At 46.7% G+C, this 17500-nt stretch overlaps 1 protein-coding gene across 1 annotated transcript in view; it reads right to left on the reverse strand.

Moving 5' to 3' along the window:
- Window positions 1-109: 109 nt before the first annotated feature.
- Window positions 110-17500, reverse strand: part of lrrtm4l1 (leucine rich repeat transmembrane neuronal 4 like 1) — a gene marked incomplete at its 5' end in the record, with an annotated part of 45903 nt that continues 28512 nt past the window's right edge. The window contains 1 exon segment of the mRNA XM_048259322.1: window positions 110-477. Within this exon segment, the coding sequence (XP_048115279.1) occupies window positions 412-477 (66 nt within the window).

A 17500-nucleotide genomic window follows, 5' to 3' on the forward strand; every position in this document is an offset into this window, starting at 1 on the left:
GCCCACAGAGAGAGGAGAGAGAGATAGAGAGAGAGAGATGGAGATGGGGTGGTAAGAATGAATGTAAAAGACAGAGGTATTAAAAAGAGAAGAGGAGGGTGTAGAGGAGAGGAAAGAGAGGAGAAGAGAGAGAGGAGAAAAGAGAGGAGAGAGAGAGGAGAAGACAGAGAGGAGAAGAGAGTAGAAAAGACAGGAGAAGAGAGAGAGGAGAAGAGAGAGAGATGTGTGGAGATGAAGTATTGGAGCCGTGGAGCTGAGAGGAGGAGAAAGTGAGGGTCGGGGGTGCCGCTGTGTGGCCGACGAGATGAGTCGAGATCCAGGAGTCCAAGGGGGAAGGCGGGGGTGTGGACGTGGACACGGCTCTCCTCTCCCGGCCACTGGTCCAGCGGAGCGGCTGATTAGGATGACTCTCTAGTGCAAGGAGGACATGTCGCCCAGCCAGGAGCCCGGCAGTGGTCTGGGGCAGGGGAACTCATTCTGTGGGAGGCACACAAGAGTGTTAAGATCAGTCTGCTCTGCAAATGATAACAATAACATTATCAGTATAAACCACCATTTTAAACGTCCACACTGCATTCTATAACGACAACATATGGTTAAGGGTTAACTTTCAGAGTAATTTTGTGAACGGTAGCATCGCAGACTACCAATCAGAATCCATTGACTCACATTAGTGAACATGGAGAAGATTCCTGAGAGACTTTTCGTTATCATTTGTCAGTGTGGGCGTTTATATTGTTAAAGTCACAGCTGTCTTTATAGTTACTGGTAACTGCACACACTTAGCAAACATGTGAGTGTGTGTGTGTTTGTGTGTGTGACGTTCGGTGAAACAGGCATGAACCGACAAGGTGCCTTGTAAAAAGCAATGCTGGAATTAGTGCTGAGATTGTAAGGGGGCGTTCACAATGACATGCTTAGTTTGTCGCGTTTACTCGCTGCTTTTAAAGTTCTTCTCTGTGAAAACTATGAGTAAAAAAAGCAAGACCATTGGGACATTTGAGATAATGGTTTTGTTTTTCAATGATGGTTAAAGTTATCTGTCTACGATATGCCTGGTGGCTGACTATCCCAGAAACTATAACAATTCATAACAACAACAATCACACACACACACACACACACACACACACACACACACACACACACACACACACACACACACACACACACACACAACCCATCTCCTCCTAGCATATTATTATGTGCAGATTTTGAATTATTAGCACCATGGCTCATGTTATGAATGTGAAAGCAGCATCTCAGTGTGAATGAACGGTCCCTTAGGCATACGTCTGACAGATCGGTGAAATATCACCAAGATAAAGACAAGCGGCCGCACCATGCGAAGGGCTTATTGCATTCGGCTTTAATTGCAATGTAATTGGACGACAGACACCCAAATGACCTAGCACTGATAAGAGGTTTATCTAAACTAGAATGAAGGAAACTTCCAGAATGGCAATTTGTGACCTGCATTGTGACACAGCGATTATTATCACATTTAGCCCTGGTTCAATATCGCATATAAGCCCTCCCATACTGCGACACACTGATTACAAGCCATTCTCCTCCTACTCTGGAAGGGATATGGGGTGGTGGAGATGGATTTGTGTTCTAATGACTCAACAAATCTGAGCGCTGTGGTTCTTTTCTTTATCTGCGTGAACAGCTCTGCTGTTCATCTCGGTCGGGGGCAAACTCCACCTCCAAAAAAGCCTGCTAATGACAGCTTTATCCTCCAGTATCTGTCAATCAGTCAGTCACTCATCAAACCCCTCCCGTGCGGGACAAGGAGGTGGGGCGTCACTCATCAAAGCCCCCGTGCGGGACAAAGAAGGTGGGGTGTCACACAACAAGCCACCCGACCGGGACAAGGAGGTGGGGTGTCACACATCAAACCCCACGTGCGGGACAAGGAGATGGGGTGGTCAGCATTGACAATGACGATGACCGCCTCTCTGTGGAGTGGCTGGCTCTGGATAGTGTGCAATCAATCGCTGAGGTTCACCCTCAGAACATAAGCGACAAACGTTTACTTTTAGGGGTACAGAGGCTTGTCACTTGGGCAGTTCCCTCAAAGGGAACACTATTTACAAAAGGTCCATAAAACACACAAGGACCTCAGGGCTCAGTTGTGAACCCGGTGCATGGACACTCCAGAGGGGCAGCCATGTTTGTCTCGCCTCTCTCCCTTTCTCCGGTCAGGTGGGAAGACATTCTGAAAGCGCGCTGAGGCCAGGGAAGAGGCAGGCACAGAGGCAGAGGCGGACGAGGCTAAAATGCAGCTCTGGGGTATAAGGTTGCCCCTCGGTGGGGTAGTAAGGTTGCCCCTCGGTGGGGTAGTAAGGTTGCCCCTTGCTGTGATTTCTCTGCTCACTCACAGGGGTATCCTCAACCTCCCGCTGCAAACACACGCAGGAGTGAAGTGAACACAAAAGCCTGTGTGAGTCTTGGCTGCAGGTAAATCTGAGTTTTAATAGCATTGATGTGTGAATCAGAGAGATTGGGATGGAATATGGCAGGCTCAGCAGTTTAGCTCAACTCTGGGGGATTGGCATGGCATTAAGAGCTGCTGTTTGCATGAAGGCTCAGGTATCTCTGTCTCCTTCACACACACACACACACACACACACACAGCACACACACACGTACACACACACACACGCACACACACACACACACACACTTTCTCTCTGTCTCTCTTTTTTCTCTCTCTCTCTCACTCTCTCTCTCTCCCTTCTCCAATTTTTTCCCTTTCTCTTTCCATCTGTTTATCTCTCTCTCTCCCTCTGTGTCAGTGTGTGTGTGTGTGTGTGTGACATGCCGTCGGCTCAGCTTTGATACAGGTGTAATCATACAGACGGAGGAAGCTGTTCTTCCTCCTCCTCCTCCTCCTCCCCCCTTTGCCCGCCATATGAGCGCTGGGTTATGGCTGACACAGCAGCCTAGTGCTCAACACACACACACACACACACACACACACACACACACACACACACACACACACACAGCACACACACACGTACACACACACATACATACATACACACACACACCACACACACAGACACACACACACACACACACACACACACACACACACACACACACACACACACACACACACACACACACACACACACACACACACACACACACACACACAACACAGCAGCCTAGTGCTCAAATCAGAGATGGGGAAGACACTGTGCAAAAGGACACACACACACACACACACACACACACACACACACACACACAAACACACACACAGACTCCCAAACTTGGTTGGCCTGAGAGAACTGAATATACTCACTGTAGCACTAGACTAGGAGAGGATGGAGTGCAATTTCCTAACAGCATGTCCTGAATATGAACACATCGGCGGGAGCTCCAGAATAGAGGACACTTGCCCCGCACTCATTAACAAAACAACTAAAACCATCAGTCCTCCTGGAACAGATGCATGTATCTAGCCACCGAGTGCATAAAATCCTGCACACACACACACACACACACACACACACACACACACACACACACACACACACACACACACACAATGCATGTATCTAGCCACTGAGTGCATATATTATACAGTAGTCCTACCACATCTTGAAAGAGGCCATGACTGTTAATGATAATAAATCCATAGGTTTATGTTTGTTTGTTTAATTGTTTTCATTGTCTTTTGTTTTATCTCTGTTTATTGCATGGACTTTGTTTATTTCATGGCATACCATTTTATGTACTATAATCATATGTGTATTTGTTATTAATTATAATTATTAGGCTGTCAATTGATTAAAAAAAATAATCTAATTAATTACATACTGTGTGATTAATTAATCTAAATGAATCGTGATATATAATTTTTTGCTGTGAAGGTATTTTAAATATTTGAATTCAAATGAATCATGGAATAATCAGCATTAGTGACATTAAAGTTCAAAACTCTTTATTAGTATTTTCACTGTTCAAATAATTGCCATAATAATCTATAATATGACCTAATATGCTGAGGAAATAAATTCAAATGTGCTTCGAAGAAGTTTTTTTTTCACATACAAGGCATTTCAGGCCACAGATATAACCTAGGGGACACAATGAAAATGAATTAACACACCAATGTCAACACTTATTTCTTTGCATTGATGTGCTTAATTATAGAGTTGATGAACCCCGTGATATGCAAATTCCTTTGCTGCAGACATTGCAGAGGACTTTACTAACACCATCAGGCCATTTTTTAAAAGTAAATGTTCCAATCAATGATCTAGGCAGCACTTTCTTTCTCTCTCCTTCATTTTACAGTCTAATTTTTTACTGACTAGAACGCTCGGGTCAAAGGTCATACTGAATCGATGAATCTGCACTAATTTTTTTAATCAGTTATTTTTTCTCAAATTAATTAACCAAAAATTAATCAGTTATTTTGACAGCCCTAAGAATTATTACTGCTTACAGCATATCATTACTTATATATTAATGCCCTGGCTATGTTGTATCCTAAGTCATGCTTATGAAGCTTATTGAATTGAATTGGATTGACACAGATACACACACACACACACACACACACACACACACACACACACGGACACTAACACACGTACACACAAGAAACAAACTACTACTCTCTCTGTCTATGTCTCTCTCTCTCTCTTTCTTTCTCTCTCTCTCTTTCTCTTTCTCTTTCTTTCTTTCTCTCTCTCTCTCTCCTCTCTCTCTCTCTCTCTCTCTCTCTCCTTCTCTCTCTTTCTCTCTCTCTCTCCTTCTCTCTATTTCTCTCTCTCTCTCTCTCTATTTGTCTCTCTGATTATCTCTGTCAGAGCTTAGACTGTGACTTTGCAGACAGCACAGCGGACACTGTCTTTTACACACATACACACACGCCAAGACAAACACGCAAGACACGCGACGCCAAGCACGACGATACACACACACTCTCTCTCTTGAGCTACCAGCATAGTGGGCCACTAGTGGATGGTGTGAGGTGAGTGAAGCTTCTGTGAGCATTTTAGGATTGCACATACACACACACACACACACACACACACACACACACACACACACACACACTCTTTGCGAAAAACAAAGGCTTGCTAAAACCACAAAGCCCTCTGGGAGGACTCTTTGCTGATATCTGTGGTGTCTTTATTCTCCTCTGTACCACTCAGGATGATCAGGAGTCACACACAAACACACACACACACACACACACAAACACACACACACTGATATATCTGGTGCCTCTGTACTCCTGCACGCTGCTCGGGATGATTTGGAGTCGGAAATGACCCGGCGGCGAATCATTTAAAAGATGAAAGTGTTGGATGGGTGCTGGTTGGCTGACTGGCTGGCTGGCCGGGGTTTGTTGTTTTGAGGAAGAGATAATGGCGACAGACCCCCACCCCCCTCTACAATCACCCAAATCGAGTGGGTGCCGTTATTATCACCTTCTCCAGGGCCTCAAAAACGAGTTTCCACACCGCAGTGCCTTTAATGGTAAACTTGTCATAGACCTGCAACACACACACACACACACACACACACACACACACACACACATATATCTGGTGCCTCTCATACACCTGCAACAAAGGCAGCCTTCCCTGGCGCTGATTGGCCTCCAACATCAGCCTCTCTCTCTCTCTCTGTCTATCTATCTTTCTCCCTCTCCTCTCACACACACTTTTGTTCTCTCTCTCTTTCATCTTTCTCAGTCTCTCCTCTCACACACACTTTCTTTCTTTCTCTCTCTCCATCTCATCTCTCTCTCCCTCTCTCTCACATCTGTCTCTGTCTCTCCTCTCTCTCTCTCTCTCTCTCTAGAGCACTCTTGGCATAGGCCAGGTGCTATTAAAAGATTACTTGAACGGGCACCCATTGAGGCCTACACTCTAAATTATTATGTGAGTTATTTCTATTAAATAATATGAACTGCTTTATTTAGCAACCACAGTTTGGCAGCTGTCACTTTCAGTGCCATGCAAGGTAAACTGAACACACACACACACACACACACACACACACACACACACACACCATGCAAGGTAACCTGGCAAACCTGAAGTGATGCTGTAGCACTGTAGCAGTGAAACTTCACAAAAAGATAGATGTTATGCCAGTGAAACAAATTACGGGGTGGAGAAGCAGATCCACTAAACTCTACAAAGGATGGAATAATGTTCATGTTACACAGCAAGCTAAACATGTTGGAGCGTTTAAACTGCTAAAGTCTGTGCCTCCCACATTAAATTCATTGAATCACCAAATGTCAGCGAAGTGCCATGTCTCATTTGGTGCAGGGTGTGTCTCAGAGCTTAATCTTCATAATGAGGACACATAGCCCAGCACAGCGAGAAGGATTTCACTAAATAGATCACATCGCAGATCATTTTTGTTATTTATTAACATAATATCATGCATGTTTACGTCAAGTCAATGTTTTGTTTAATACAATAATTGCATTTGCACGACGAGAGACATATTGTCATTTCCACCAGCATACCAGACGGCTATAATGGGCCTTGGCTGTGAGTGTGTGTCTAATGGGCACGATCGTGCTATTCCTCGTTGTAAACTGCTTGTCTTGTCTGCGTTTTCTTCCTCCTTAATGAGACCGATCGCAGCAGGCGCGGCCGGCCGGTAATTAAATCATATGTGTTGGGTTTAATTAGCGGCGGCTAAACACGAAGTAATTAGCTAGTGGAGAGTCAGGAGACGGGCACAAGGAGCAGGACACATGCCAACGCCTGGACCCAGGGACCTGCCTTCAATTAACCCACAGAGTCTGTGCAGCATGTGCGCCTACACACACACACACACACACACACATGCTCACACATGCTCACACATACACACACACACATATGCCTAAACACCAACACACACACACACACACACACACACACACACACACACACACACACACACACACACACACACACATACATGCTCACACATATGCCTAAACACACAAACACACACACACACACACACACACACGTGTGTGTGTGCTTGTGTGTGTGCGTGTGTGTATGTCTGATTATCACTACAACCTCTCAGAGGGTTCTTCATCTCTACATCTGTTAGTGTGTGTGTGTGTGTGTGTGTTTGTGTGTGTGCATGGGTGTATGTCTGACCATCACTGCAACGTCTCAGAGGGTTCTTCCTCTCTACATCGGTCAGTGTGTGTGTGTGTGTGTGTGTGTGTGTATATATATGTGTGCATTGGCGCCACCAGCCATAATCCTGTATGCACTGTGCGTACATTTTTTTCCACCGTTTTATCAATCAGTATTAAGCCTACAACAATAAAAATATCATAGTGTGTAATATCTTGATTGAAACATGCTTCGCGCACAAACGATAGCTTATGTTTGGGGTAAAAAAAGCGGACTTCTCAGCATAAGGATATATTAGAAGATGATGATTGGTGTAAACTCTGTCATGAGATGATGAGCAATTCTGGTGCTTAAAAAAGCAACGTTTCATTCAGACATATAAATCATTCAAGCCTAGTGATCGTCATGAAAAGAAAACATCAGCGTAATATTTTTCAGGTGTTTAACAGTAAAAGGCGCACTGTTCTTAGCAGTGATGCTGACAGCAGTGAGATTAGGCATTGCATCCTCTACAGTCACTTTGTTTGGAACATTTTGCCGTTGGGGTTTCAAGATTGATAAGATTCAGTTAATGCATAGAGCATGGATCATCTAAAAGTTTGGGACAACCAAAACAGCAGTGCAATATATTTAGAGTGTTGTGAGCAAATCCTTATTGTTAGTAGGTTACCATAACTGTGTTTTTCTCTATGTGTTGTGTGTGTGTGTGTGTGTGGGTTTGAAAGCTACAGAATTGGAGAATACACATTTGACACAATATCTTTGTGTATCGCCTGCTCGTGTGTATGCTTGCGCTTGCTTATGCATCTCTGAGCTCATTATGGCTAAATGCTGGGTTACCTAATTTACTCCTGCTTGTGTGTGTGTGTGTGTGTGTGTGTGTGTGTGTGTGTGTGTGGTTACCCCTTTACTCCTGCTTTGTGTGTGTGTGTGTGTGTGTGTGTGTGTGTGTGTGTGTGTGTGTGTGTGTGTGTGTGGTTACCTAATTTACTCCTGCTTGTGTGTGTGTGTGTGTGTGTGTATGTGTGTGTGTGTGTGTGTGTTACCTAATTTACTCCTGCTTGTTTTGTTTTTTGTAATCGGCCTCGCCCACTCACAACACTTTTAGCCATGCAGGGAACGAGGCGAGGGGGAGGGGAACGAATGCACTCAATGCAGACAAGAATACAGCCCGTCTTGTACACACACACACACACACACACACACACACACACACACACACACACACACACACACACTGCTTTCATAATGCAGACAAGAATACAGCCCGTCTTGTACACACACACACACACACACACACACACACACACACACACACACACACAAACACACACACACACACACACACACACACACACACACACACACACTGCTTCCATAATGCAGACAAGAATACAGCCCGTCTTGTACACACACACACACACACACACACACACACACAAACACACACACACACACACACACACACACACACACACACACACACACACACACACACACACACACACACTGCTTTCATAATGCAGACAAGAATACAGCCCGTCTTGTATACACACACACACACACACACACACACACACACACACACACACACACACACACACACACACACTGCCTCCACAATGCAGACAGTCTTGTACAATGCAACCTCGGCCTCCACATCACAGACATGAAACCAGCCTATTAAATGACGGCACGCACATTACAGAGAGCAAAGCAGTGTGTTACTATGCCGCAAGCATCCCACCCTACTGAATTAGTAGTAATTTAGCTGCACTAACCCAAAACCAGCATATGTGATGGCATCTGGAAAAAGCCATCACATGGTGAAATCAAATATCCTTTTCAACCCTCTCTGGTGAAAATTCAACAACTTAAGATTCTGATACTATCCTAGCAGCATCCTGGATACCATCCTCGCAAAAATTCTCACACAGTAAGTTGGTGAAGTTTTACCAAGTGATCAAATCACATGTATGCTGAATATCAGCAGTCTAGCTGGACCTGACCAGGGGCAGTGGGAGTGGCATGTAGAGGCAGTGGGAGTGGCATGTAGATGCAGTGGGAGTGGTATGTAGAGGCAGTGGGAGTGGCATGTAGATGCAGGGGGCGGGGTTAACAAGTGAACAGAACTCATGGGATCGATTCCCAACTGACACCGTATCAGCGACAGACTCCACTCACCTCAAGGTCATACTGTACCAAGGTCAGATCAGTGTTAGACACCCGCACCTGCTCCTGTACTTTTAAAGCCTCATCACTTGCACCATCGGTTTACTGTATAAAGTCAAGGCTGGAGTTGTACCATAGTGGCAGCGTTGGCATCCCGTACCACAGATGGGATGCCAACTGCCCTGAGGACTCAGGTCCGAAAAAGGGCTGAGGTCATTTCCCTTACCCACAAGTCTGTCTCTGTCCACTCAATTCCTGTTACCGCTTCACTATCCTGTGGAATACAGGCTAAAACAGACATAAATAGAGCTTTAGAGTCAAGGCTGCTGACTGCATGAACACATTCAGCTGTGTTACCGCATTCTGAATTAGGCTTCTTTGAGTTGTCACGTAATACGATTTCAAGAGCGACCCTTTATTGAATTACTCCAGGAAAGAAAAATAGATTAGCTCCAATGCCAAGAGCATGAATATCTGAATATGTAAGTCCCATTGCCTGGAGTCGTATATAGCCTGAGGACACGTATTGTGACTCATACGCTAGAAATACACCTTTTAAGGGTCCGGAGATTATGCAGTATTTACGCATAAAAATCTAAAATATTTAAAACGAACTAATATGAAGTCTAACGTAAAAAGGATTTGGGTTTGAATTTAAACACCGCAATCACAACACGGCATGTGAGTGGTGCGTTACTGCACTGCGTCTCCGCTACTCAGAGAGCGAGACGGACGTCTTATTAAAGGGGACAGCTTCCTATAGGCCAGAACACTACTCAGAGAGTGAGACGGACGTCTTATTAAAGGGGACAGCTTCCTATAGGCCAGACTCTCCAGTCCAGCACTGACCATCCATCTCCAGTCCAGCACGTTCGGCCAGAGAATGTGGTTGACAAATTCATCCTCGCAGAGTGGGCGGAAGAGTAGGGTGCAGGCAGAGGGAACAGTGTGACAGTGTGTGTGTGTGTGTGTGTGGGAGTGAGTGAGTGAGCGAGTGTGTGTGTGTGTGAGTGTGTGTGTGTGTGTGTGTGTGTGTGTGTGTGGGTGTGAGATGAGCGAGTGGGAGTGTGTGTGTGTGTGTGTGTGTGTGTGTGTGTGTGTGTGGGTGTGAGTGAGTGAGTGAGTGTGTGTGTGTGTGTGTGTGTGGAGTGAGTGAGTGAGTGTGTGTGTGTGTGTGTGTGTGTGTGTGTGTGTGTGTGTGTGTGTGTGTGGGTGTGAGTGAGTGAGTGTGTGTGTGTGTGTGTGTGTGTGTGTGTGAGTGTGTGTGTGTGTGTGTGTGTGTGTGTGTGTGTGTGTGTGTGTGTGTGAGTGAGTGTGTGAGTGTGTGTGTGTGTGTGTGTGTGTGTGTGGAGTGTGTGTGTGAGTGTGTGTGTGTGTGTGTGTGTGTGTGTGTGTGTGAGTGAGTGTGTGTGTGTGTGTGTGTGTGTGTTAGTGAGTGAGTGTGTGTGTGTGTGTGTGTGTGTGTGTGTGTGTGAGTGTGTGTGTGTGTGTGTGTGTGTGTGTGTGTGTGTGTGTGTGTGTGTGTGAGTGAGTGTGTGTGTGTGTGTGTGTGTGTGTGTGTGTGTGTACTGTATGTGTGTGTGAATCTGTGTGTGTGTGTTTGGGCACATTAGCCACCCCCAAGTGTTCCCCCAGTGGGAGAGATGATGCAGATAACTCAGCTTTAAGGAAAATACCAGGGTGTGTGAGCTACAAATGGCCACTGATACCCTATTTATGCTATTGTATTTCCAGTTTACAGAAACACCGGTCAGGAATTAAACCGAGAAAGATGGTCATTACTGGTATGTGTTTCATTTTCTGCCAACCCACAGGAGCAGCCACTACAAATAACACAAACTCACACAACCCAACGGGACTCCGCTATGGAACAGAGGCAGGACAGGCCTCGGTTATTTTGAGTGCATGATGTCTTTTCATATCGAGGGACTTGGAAATAAGAGAGAGATTTTCCTGATGACGGAGGAGAGAGAGGAGAGAGATGGGGAGAGGAGAGGAGGAGAGAGATGGGGAGAGGAGAGGAGGGGAGAGAGAGGAGAGGAGGAGAGAGAGAGGAAAGGGGGGGAGAGATGGGAGAGGAGAGGAGAAGAGAGGGAGAGAGAGAGGAGAAGAGAGAGGGAGAGAGAGGGAGAGGAGAGGAGGAGAGAGATGGGGAGAGGAAAGGAAAAGAGAGAGGGAGAGAGAGGAAAGGAGGGGAGAGATGGAGAGAGGAGAGGAGAAGAGAGAGGGAGAGAGAGGAGAGGAGAAGAGAGAGGAGAGGAGAAAGGGAGGGAGAGATGGGGAGAGGAGAGGAGGAGAGATGCGAGGGGAGGAGGAGAGAGGGAGAGAGAGGAAAGGAGGGGAGAGATGGGGAGAGGAGAGGAGGAGAGAGGGAGAGAGGAAAGGAGGGGAGAGATGGGGAGAGGAGAGGAGGAGAGATGGGGAGGAGGAGGAGGAGAGAGATGGGGAGGAGAGGAGGAGAGAGGGAGAGAGGAAAGGAGGAGAGAGGAGGGGAGAGATGGGGAGAGAGGGAGAGAGGAGAGGAGGAGAGATGCGAGGGGAGGAGGAGAGAGGGAGAGAGAGGAAAGGAGGGGAGAGATGGGGAGAGGAAAGGAGGGGAGAGATGGGAGAGGAGAGGAGGAGAGATGGGGAGAGAGGAGGAGAGGGAGAGAGAGGAAAGGAGGGGAGAGGTGGAGAGAGGAGAGGAGGGGAGAGATGGGGAGAGGAGAGGAGGAGAGAGATGGGGAGAGGAGAGGAGGAGAGATGAGAGGAGAGGAGGAGAGATGCGAGGGGAGGAGGAGAGGGAGAGAGAGGAAAGGAGGGGAGAGATGGGGAGAGGAGAGGAGAGAGGTGAGGAGAGGAGGAGGAGAGAGATGGGGAGAGAGAGGAGGAGGGGAGAGATGGGGAGAGGAGAGGAGGAGAGAGATGGGGAGAGGAGAGGAGGAGAGAGATGGGGAGAGGAGAGGAGGAGAGATGCGAGGGGAGGAGGAGAGGGAGAGAGAGGAAAGGAGGGGAGATGGGGAGAGATAGAGAGGGGAGAGGAGAGGAGGAGAGATGCGAGGGGAGGAGGAGAGAGATGGGGAGAGGAGAGAGGAGGAGAGTAGGGAAGAGATGGGGAGAGGACAGGAGGGGAGAGGTGAGGAGAGAGGGAGAGAGAGGAGAGGAGAAGAGGGGAGAGGAGAGGAAAGGAGAGGAGGGGGGAGATGGGGAGAGGAGAGGAAGAGAGAGAGGGAGAGAGAGGAAGAGAGAAATGGAGAGAGGAAGAGAGAGAAGAGAGCAGATGAGATTAGAGGAGAGAGATGGGATGAGGAAGAGAGAGAAGAGGAAGGGAAAAGAGGAGAAGAGATGAGAGGACAGGAGGAGAGAGAAGGAGAGAGCAAGAAGAGGAGGTAACCAGGAGGGATAGGGTTAGAAAGAGGGGGATACAGACAGGAGAGGAGGGAAAAGGAGAATAAGAGAATGGAGGAAGATATACTAGAGAAGAGAAGAAAAGAAAGGAAAAGTGGAGGAGTGGAGAAGAAAGATGAGGGGATGAGAGAGAAGAGAGGAGAGGATGAGAGAGGAGAAGAGAATGAGAGAGGATCAGAGAGGATGAGAAAGGAGAAGAGAGGAGAAGATGAAAGGATGAGAGAGGAGTAGAAGAGATGAGAGGAGAGAGAAGAAGAGAGGAGAGGATGAGATATTAGAGGAGAAGAGAATGAGAGAGGAGAAGAAAGGATCAGAGAGGATGAGAAAGGAGAAGAGAGGAGAAGATGAGATGATGAGAGAGGAGAAGCGAAGAGAGGATGAGAGATGAGAGGATAAGAGAGGAGAGGATGAGAGAGGAGAGAAGAGAAGAACAGAGGAGAGATGAGAGGAGACAGGATGGTGGGGACATGAGGCGCACATGTGTAAGCAGGTGTGTGTGTGTGTGTGTGTGTGTGTGTGTGTTATGGATGCCTGCTGCTAGAAGCCAAGCCTCCCAGTGGATCATGTCAACACTTTCCACATATGGCTGATGCAGAAACTGCAGCCTGGGGCACCGCATCACAGAGCCCTGCACACAGCCACTTCCCCACCACATCACAGAGCCCTGCACACAGCCACTTCCCCACCGCATCACAGCCACTTCCCCACCACATCACAGAGCCCTGCACACAGCCACTTCCCCACCGCATCACAGCCACTTCCCCACCACATCACAGAGCCCTGCACACAGCCACTTCCCCACCGCATCACAGAGCCACTTCCCCACCTGCACACAGCTACTTCCCCACCTGCACACAGCCACTTCCCCACCGCATCACAGAGCCCTGCACACAGCCACTTCCCCATCTGCACACAGCCACTTCCCCACCTGCACACAGCCACTTCCCCACCCATCACAGCACCCTTTAATAATTCAAACATTTGCTGAAAAGGGAGCTGGAGAACTTCAATTAAAATCGCTTCCGATAGGAAGATAATAAAATAAAATTGCCTGTGTGTGTGTGTGTGTTTGTGTAAGACTGAGTGTGTGTGTGCTTGTGCAGTAGCATAGAGAGATTTCTAGGCTTCTTTCATACATTAGTGGTCTAAACCTAATTACTAGAAATTAGAGGTGATTAAGGTGTCAGTCCCAAGGTGATGCATTAGAGGGAAAGTGGACATCACTCAAGGAACCCTTGGATTGGCCACTGCACATTCCATTGCCTGAGAAATGTGACATCGAGCACACTAATGTGTGAAAAGGGAGAGAGGCTGTCTGGATAGGAGGGAGAGAGAGAGAGGGAGGGAGATGGAGGGGAAGGAGGAGGGAGAAGAGATGGAGGTGAGGAGGAGGAGAGAAAAACATGAGGAGAAAAAAGTGACAGACAGAGAAACAAGAAAAGAGGAGGAGAAAAAGAAGCATAAAAAAGATGAAACGAACAGATGGGAAGAAGAGAGAGAGGAGAGAGAGAGAGAGAGAGAGAGAGAGGGGGGGGGGACTAATGAAAATATCTGAATTCAGAGGGAGGCACTTTGGCCAAAACCTTTTCTCAATCAGTTTACTGTTGATGCAAAATAATGTGTAATAACAATGTTATAACACACACTACAATCACAATGTCAGCAGAACGTTGTGACAACCCATGTCCTAAGTAGAGCATTATAGAATGTAACTAAAATAATCCTGAAGCAAACTTTCTGCAGTTCTTCACTCATGCAGTTTAAGTGCAGAGTATAATCTTGTATGGGCAGGATGACTCTCCGTGGGACCATTTTAGTTTCATGGAGAAGACTTCACGCAGACCATTATGGAATTGGATCTTCTGGATCATCTAGAAAAACAACTTCATGTGAACAATTGGACTTGTGAGTGAGGGTTTATTTCCACGCACGTTCCAGGTTCCACGTTCCAAGAAGGTTGAAAAATAATCTGGCAGGAATCTTTCTGCACCTCCATCTGATTGTAGCGCAGTGTAGAGAGGGGCATCAGGGTAGAGAGGGGTATGGGAAGGCGTAGGGTAAAGAGGGGCATCAGAGTAGAGAGAGGCAGGGGGGCATGGGAAGGCAAAGAGGGGCATCAGGGTAGAGAGAGGCAGGGGGGCATGGGAAGGCGTAGGGTAAAGAGGGGCATCAGGGTAGAGAGGGGAATCAGGGTAGAGAGGGGCATGGGAAGGACAACATTGAAGGTGACATGTTTAGAGAAATATCTAAATCTGCCCCTCTGAGTGGTAACTACGTAATGCTCAAAGCTCACACATGAGATCTCTTGGTGTGGGCACGTTGGAAATGTCATATTGTCAGAGTCTATAGGGAAAGGTACAGCAAACACTTGTCACATCTGTTTATACAAAAGCCTTCAACATGACGCCATGTCGGAGGCTTGCAGGGTTATCCCAGAAGGCTGGACCATTGTGTAGGTGAAGAATTCACACCACTCCAAGAGATAAGAGGACGAGCCAGGCGTCAAAATCAGCCGTGGCATTGGACTACACTATTCCACGTCCATCTGAAACTTTTTAAATCTTTTTTTTTGCCTCTCATTTACACCACTCCAGCATCTTTGAGCTCCTGAAACAGAACGCTGTCAGCCCTGTTTTCATTTGAAAACTCCAACTTGGCGTTTGTGCGTGGGCAGGGAAATCAGTGCAGACGCCTAGCCGCCCCCAACCCCCCCCACCCCGTCACCGCTAGTGGGCGTGTAGTAGGCTAAAGTATATGGTGTAACATTTAATTTAATCTAATTACACAATGCCAGCTAATGTAGGGTACTGAAGTGGAGGTAGGCTAAATTGTTAACCAACGCAAGGAATTTTAACATATTTTATTGAAACACTCACAAACATCACTGACATGCTCCTCCAAAGCACCTTCTGTCTTGGTTCAAGTCGCCAAGAAAGTCTTTTTGATAGGGTGCAGTGGTGAACTTCGCCACTATATGGCTTAATATATTTTCATGAAACCAAGACGATTATCAGGCGGAGCAAATATTTCTGGCAGGCCATCGTTCCGGACCGGTACACTAGAGCACAGGAGAGAACTTGTTTACCGAAGATGTACTTTCATTGGCTAACCACCTCGCGTTATCTGCTCTCATTTGCATAAAGTTCAGCAGAGCCCAACTTCTCGACGCAACACTTCTGCTTGAATGACCACGCCGGTTTCCCAAAGTGCATTGCGAAAGCGTTGACCACGCCTTGCCACTCTCCATAGGAAATTAATTGGCTATGTGCGGCGTGGTGGGCTTTGCCGCGATAATGGACACGAGCTGTTGAGTAGACTAGTCCAACAGTGCGTGAAAGTGCAACAGTGTTTTTTTTTTCTGTTTTTTTTTCAAAAGCACACATAGTTCTTTTCTGCTACTTTTTGCTACGTGTAAAGGATATTTGAGGATAGTGACCCTACATAGCTCTTTCTATTCACCAAGTTCTCTGCTCTGCTGATAAAAGGAGGGAGAGAGGGAGAGAGAGAAAGAGAGAGAGACCAGATTGAAAGAATGCGTAATGGGTTGTTGCATGGCTTCTGAGGCGGCTGTGCTGTGCTGTCCTGTCAAGTCCAAAGGCTATATGCCTTTCATGCTTGCCTGAGCACATACGTGACTCCAGGCTTTGAATTAAAAGCAATCCTTCAGTGGTGTATCCTACATTAGCCCAGCTCCTCATCACTAGCGGTAGCACATGGCGGAAGACAGGGAGCAGACCTCGATCTGAGTTATTCCTTCTCCACAGGGCACAGCACCAGCTTGTTCGGCTCTTCCGCCAGGTGGACGAGTTAGTGCAGCCACCTGTGAAGCACGCCGGCACAACCGATACATGGGAGGACTTTTGTCTTTGTGAGGCCGGGAGTATACACCTCTGAGAGGAAGGCAGACGGTCCTGAGTGAGAGTCCTGAGTTTGTGTGTGTGTGTGTGTGTGTGTGTGTGTGTGTGTGTGTGTGTGTGTATGTGTATGTGTGTGTGTATGTCTGTGTAACCCTTGTGTGTGTGTGTGTGTGTGAGAGAGTGTATGAAAGTGGCGGTGTGGCCTCATTAATGTGATCACTGCTGTAGCTGATAGCAGTTAAGTGAGTCATGCCTCTGCTCTCCCAAAAATACACACACACACACACACACACACACACACACACATACCATAACCCACTCACATACACAAACACATGCACAGCACAGCCCACACACTCCCAGCATTCAGAGGTCCTCTCACAGTCAGCAAAAAGGGTTCCCAAACATCCTGAACACACTGACCCACTTGCTGTGAATGCAGGAGGTTTCCCTTTAACAAACGCATTAACTCACTCATTAACACACTCAAAGAGTGATCGCATTAACTCACTCATTAACTCACTCATTAACACACTCAAAGAGTGATCGCATTAACTCACTCATTAATTCACTCATTAACAGACTCAAAGAGTGAACGCATTAACTCACTCATTAACACTCAAAGAGTGAACGCATTAACTCACTCAAAGAGCATTAACATACTCAAAGAGTGAATGCATTAACTCACTCAACGTTCAAACACAGGGTTTAAAAAAAACAAAAAAAACATGGCCCTATCCACAGTCATGAGACAGGATTTCCCAACAGTGAATGGTTAACTCACTAACATATAACATATAGCATTATATGAACCATTATAAAACATTATAATCATAAAACATTACCTTATTCACATGCAACATACGAGATTTCACAATCATAGATACACTGAGGCACTGGGGTCGCACTACCACTCAGCCTACACAAGCGGCCAAGTGCGTTTCATAATAA

Source organism: Alosa alosa, chromosome 12 (genome assembly GCF_017589495.1).
Source record: "Alosa alosa isolate M-15738 ecotype Scorff River chromosome 12, AALO_Geno_1.1, whole genome shotgun sequence".
Lineage (NCBI taxonomy): Eukaryota > Metazoa > Chordata > Actinopteri > Clupeiformes > Clupeidae > Alosa > Alosa alosa.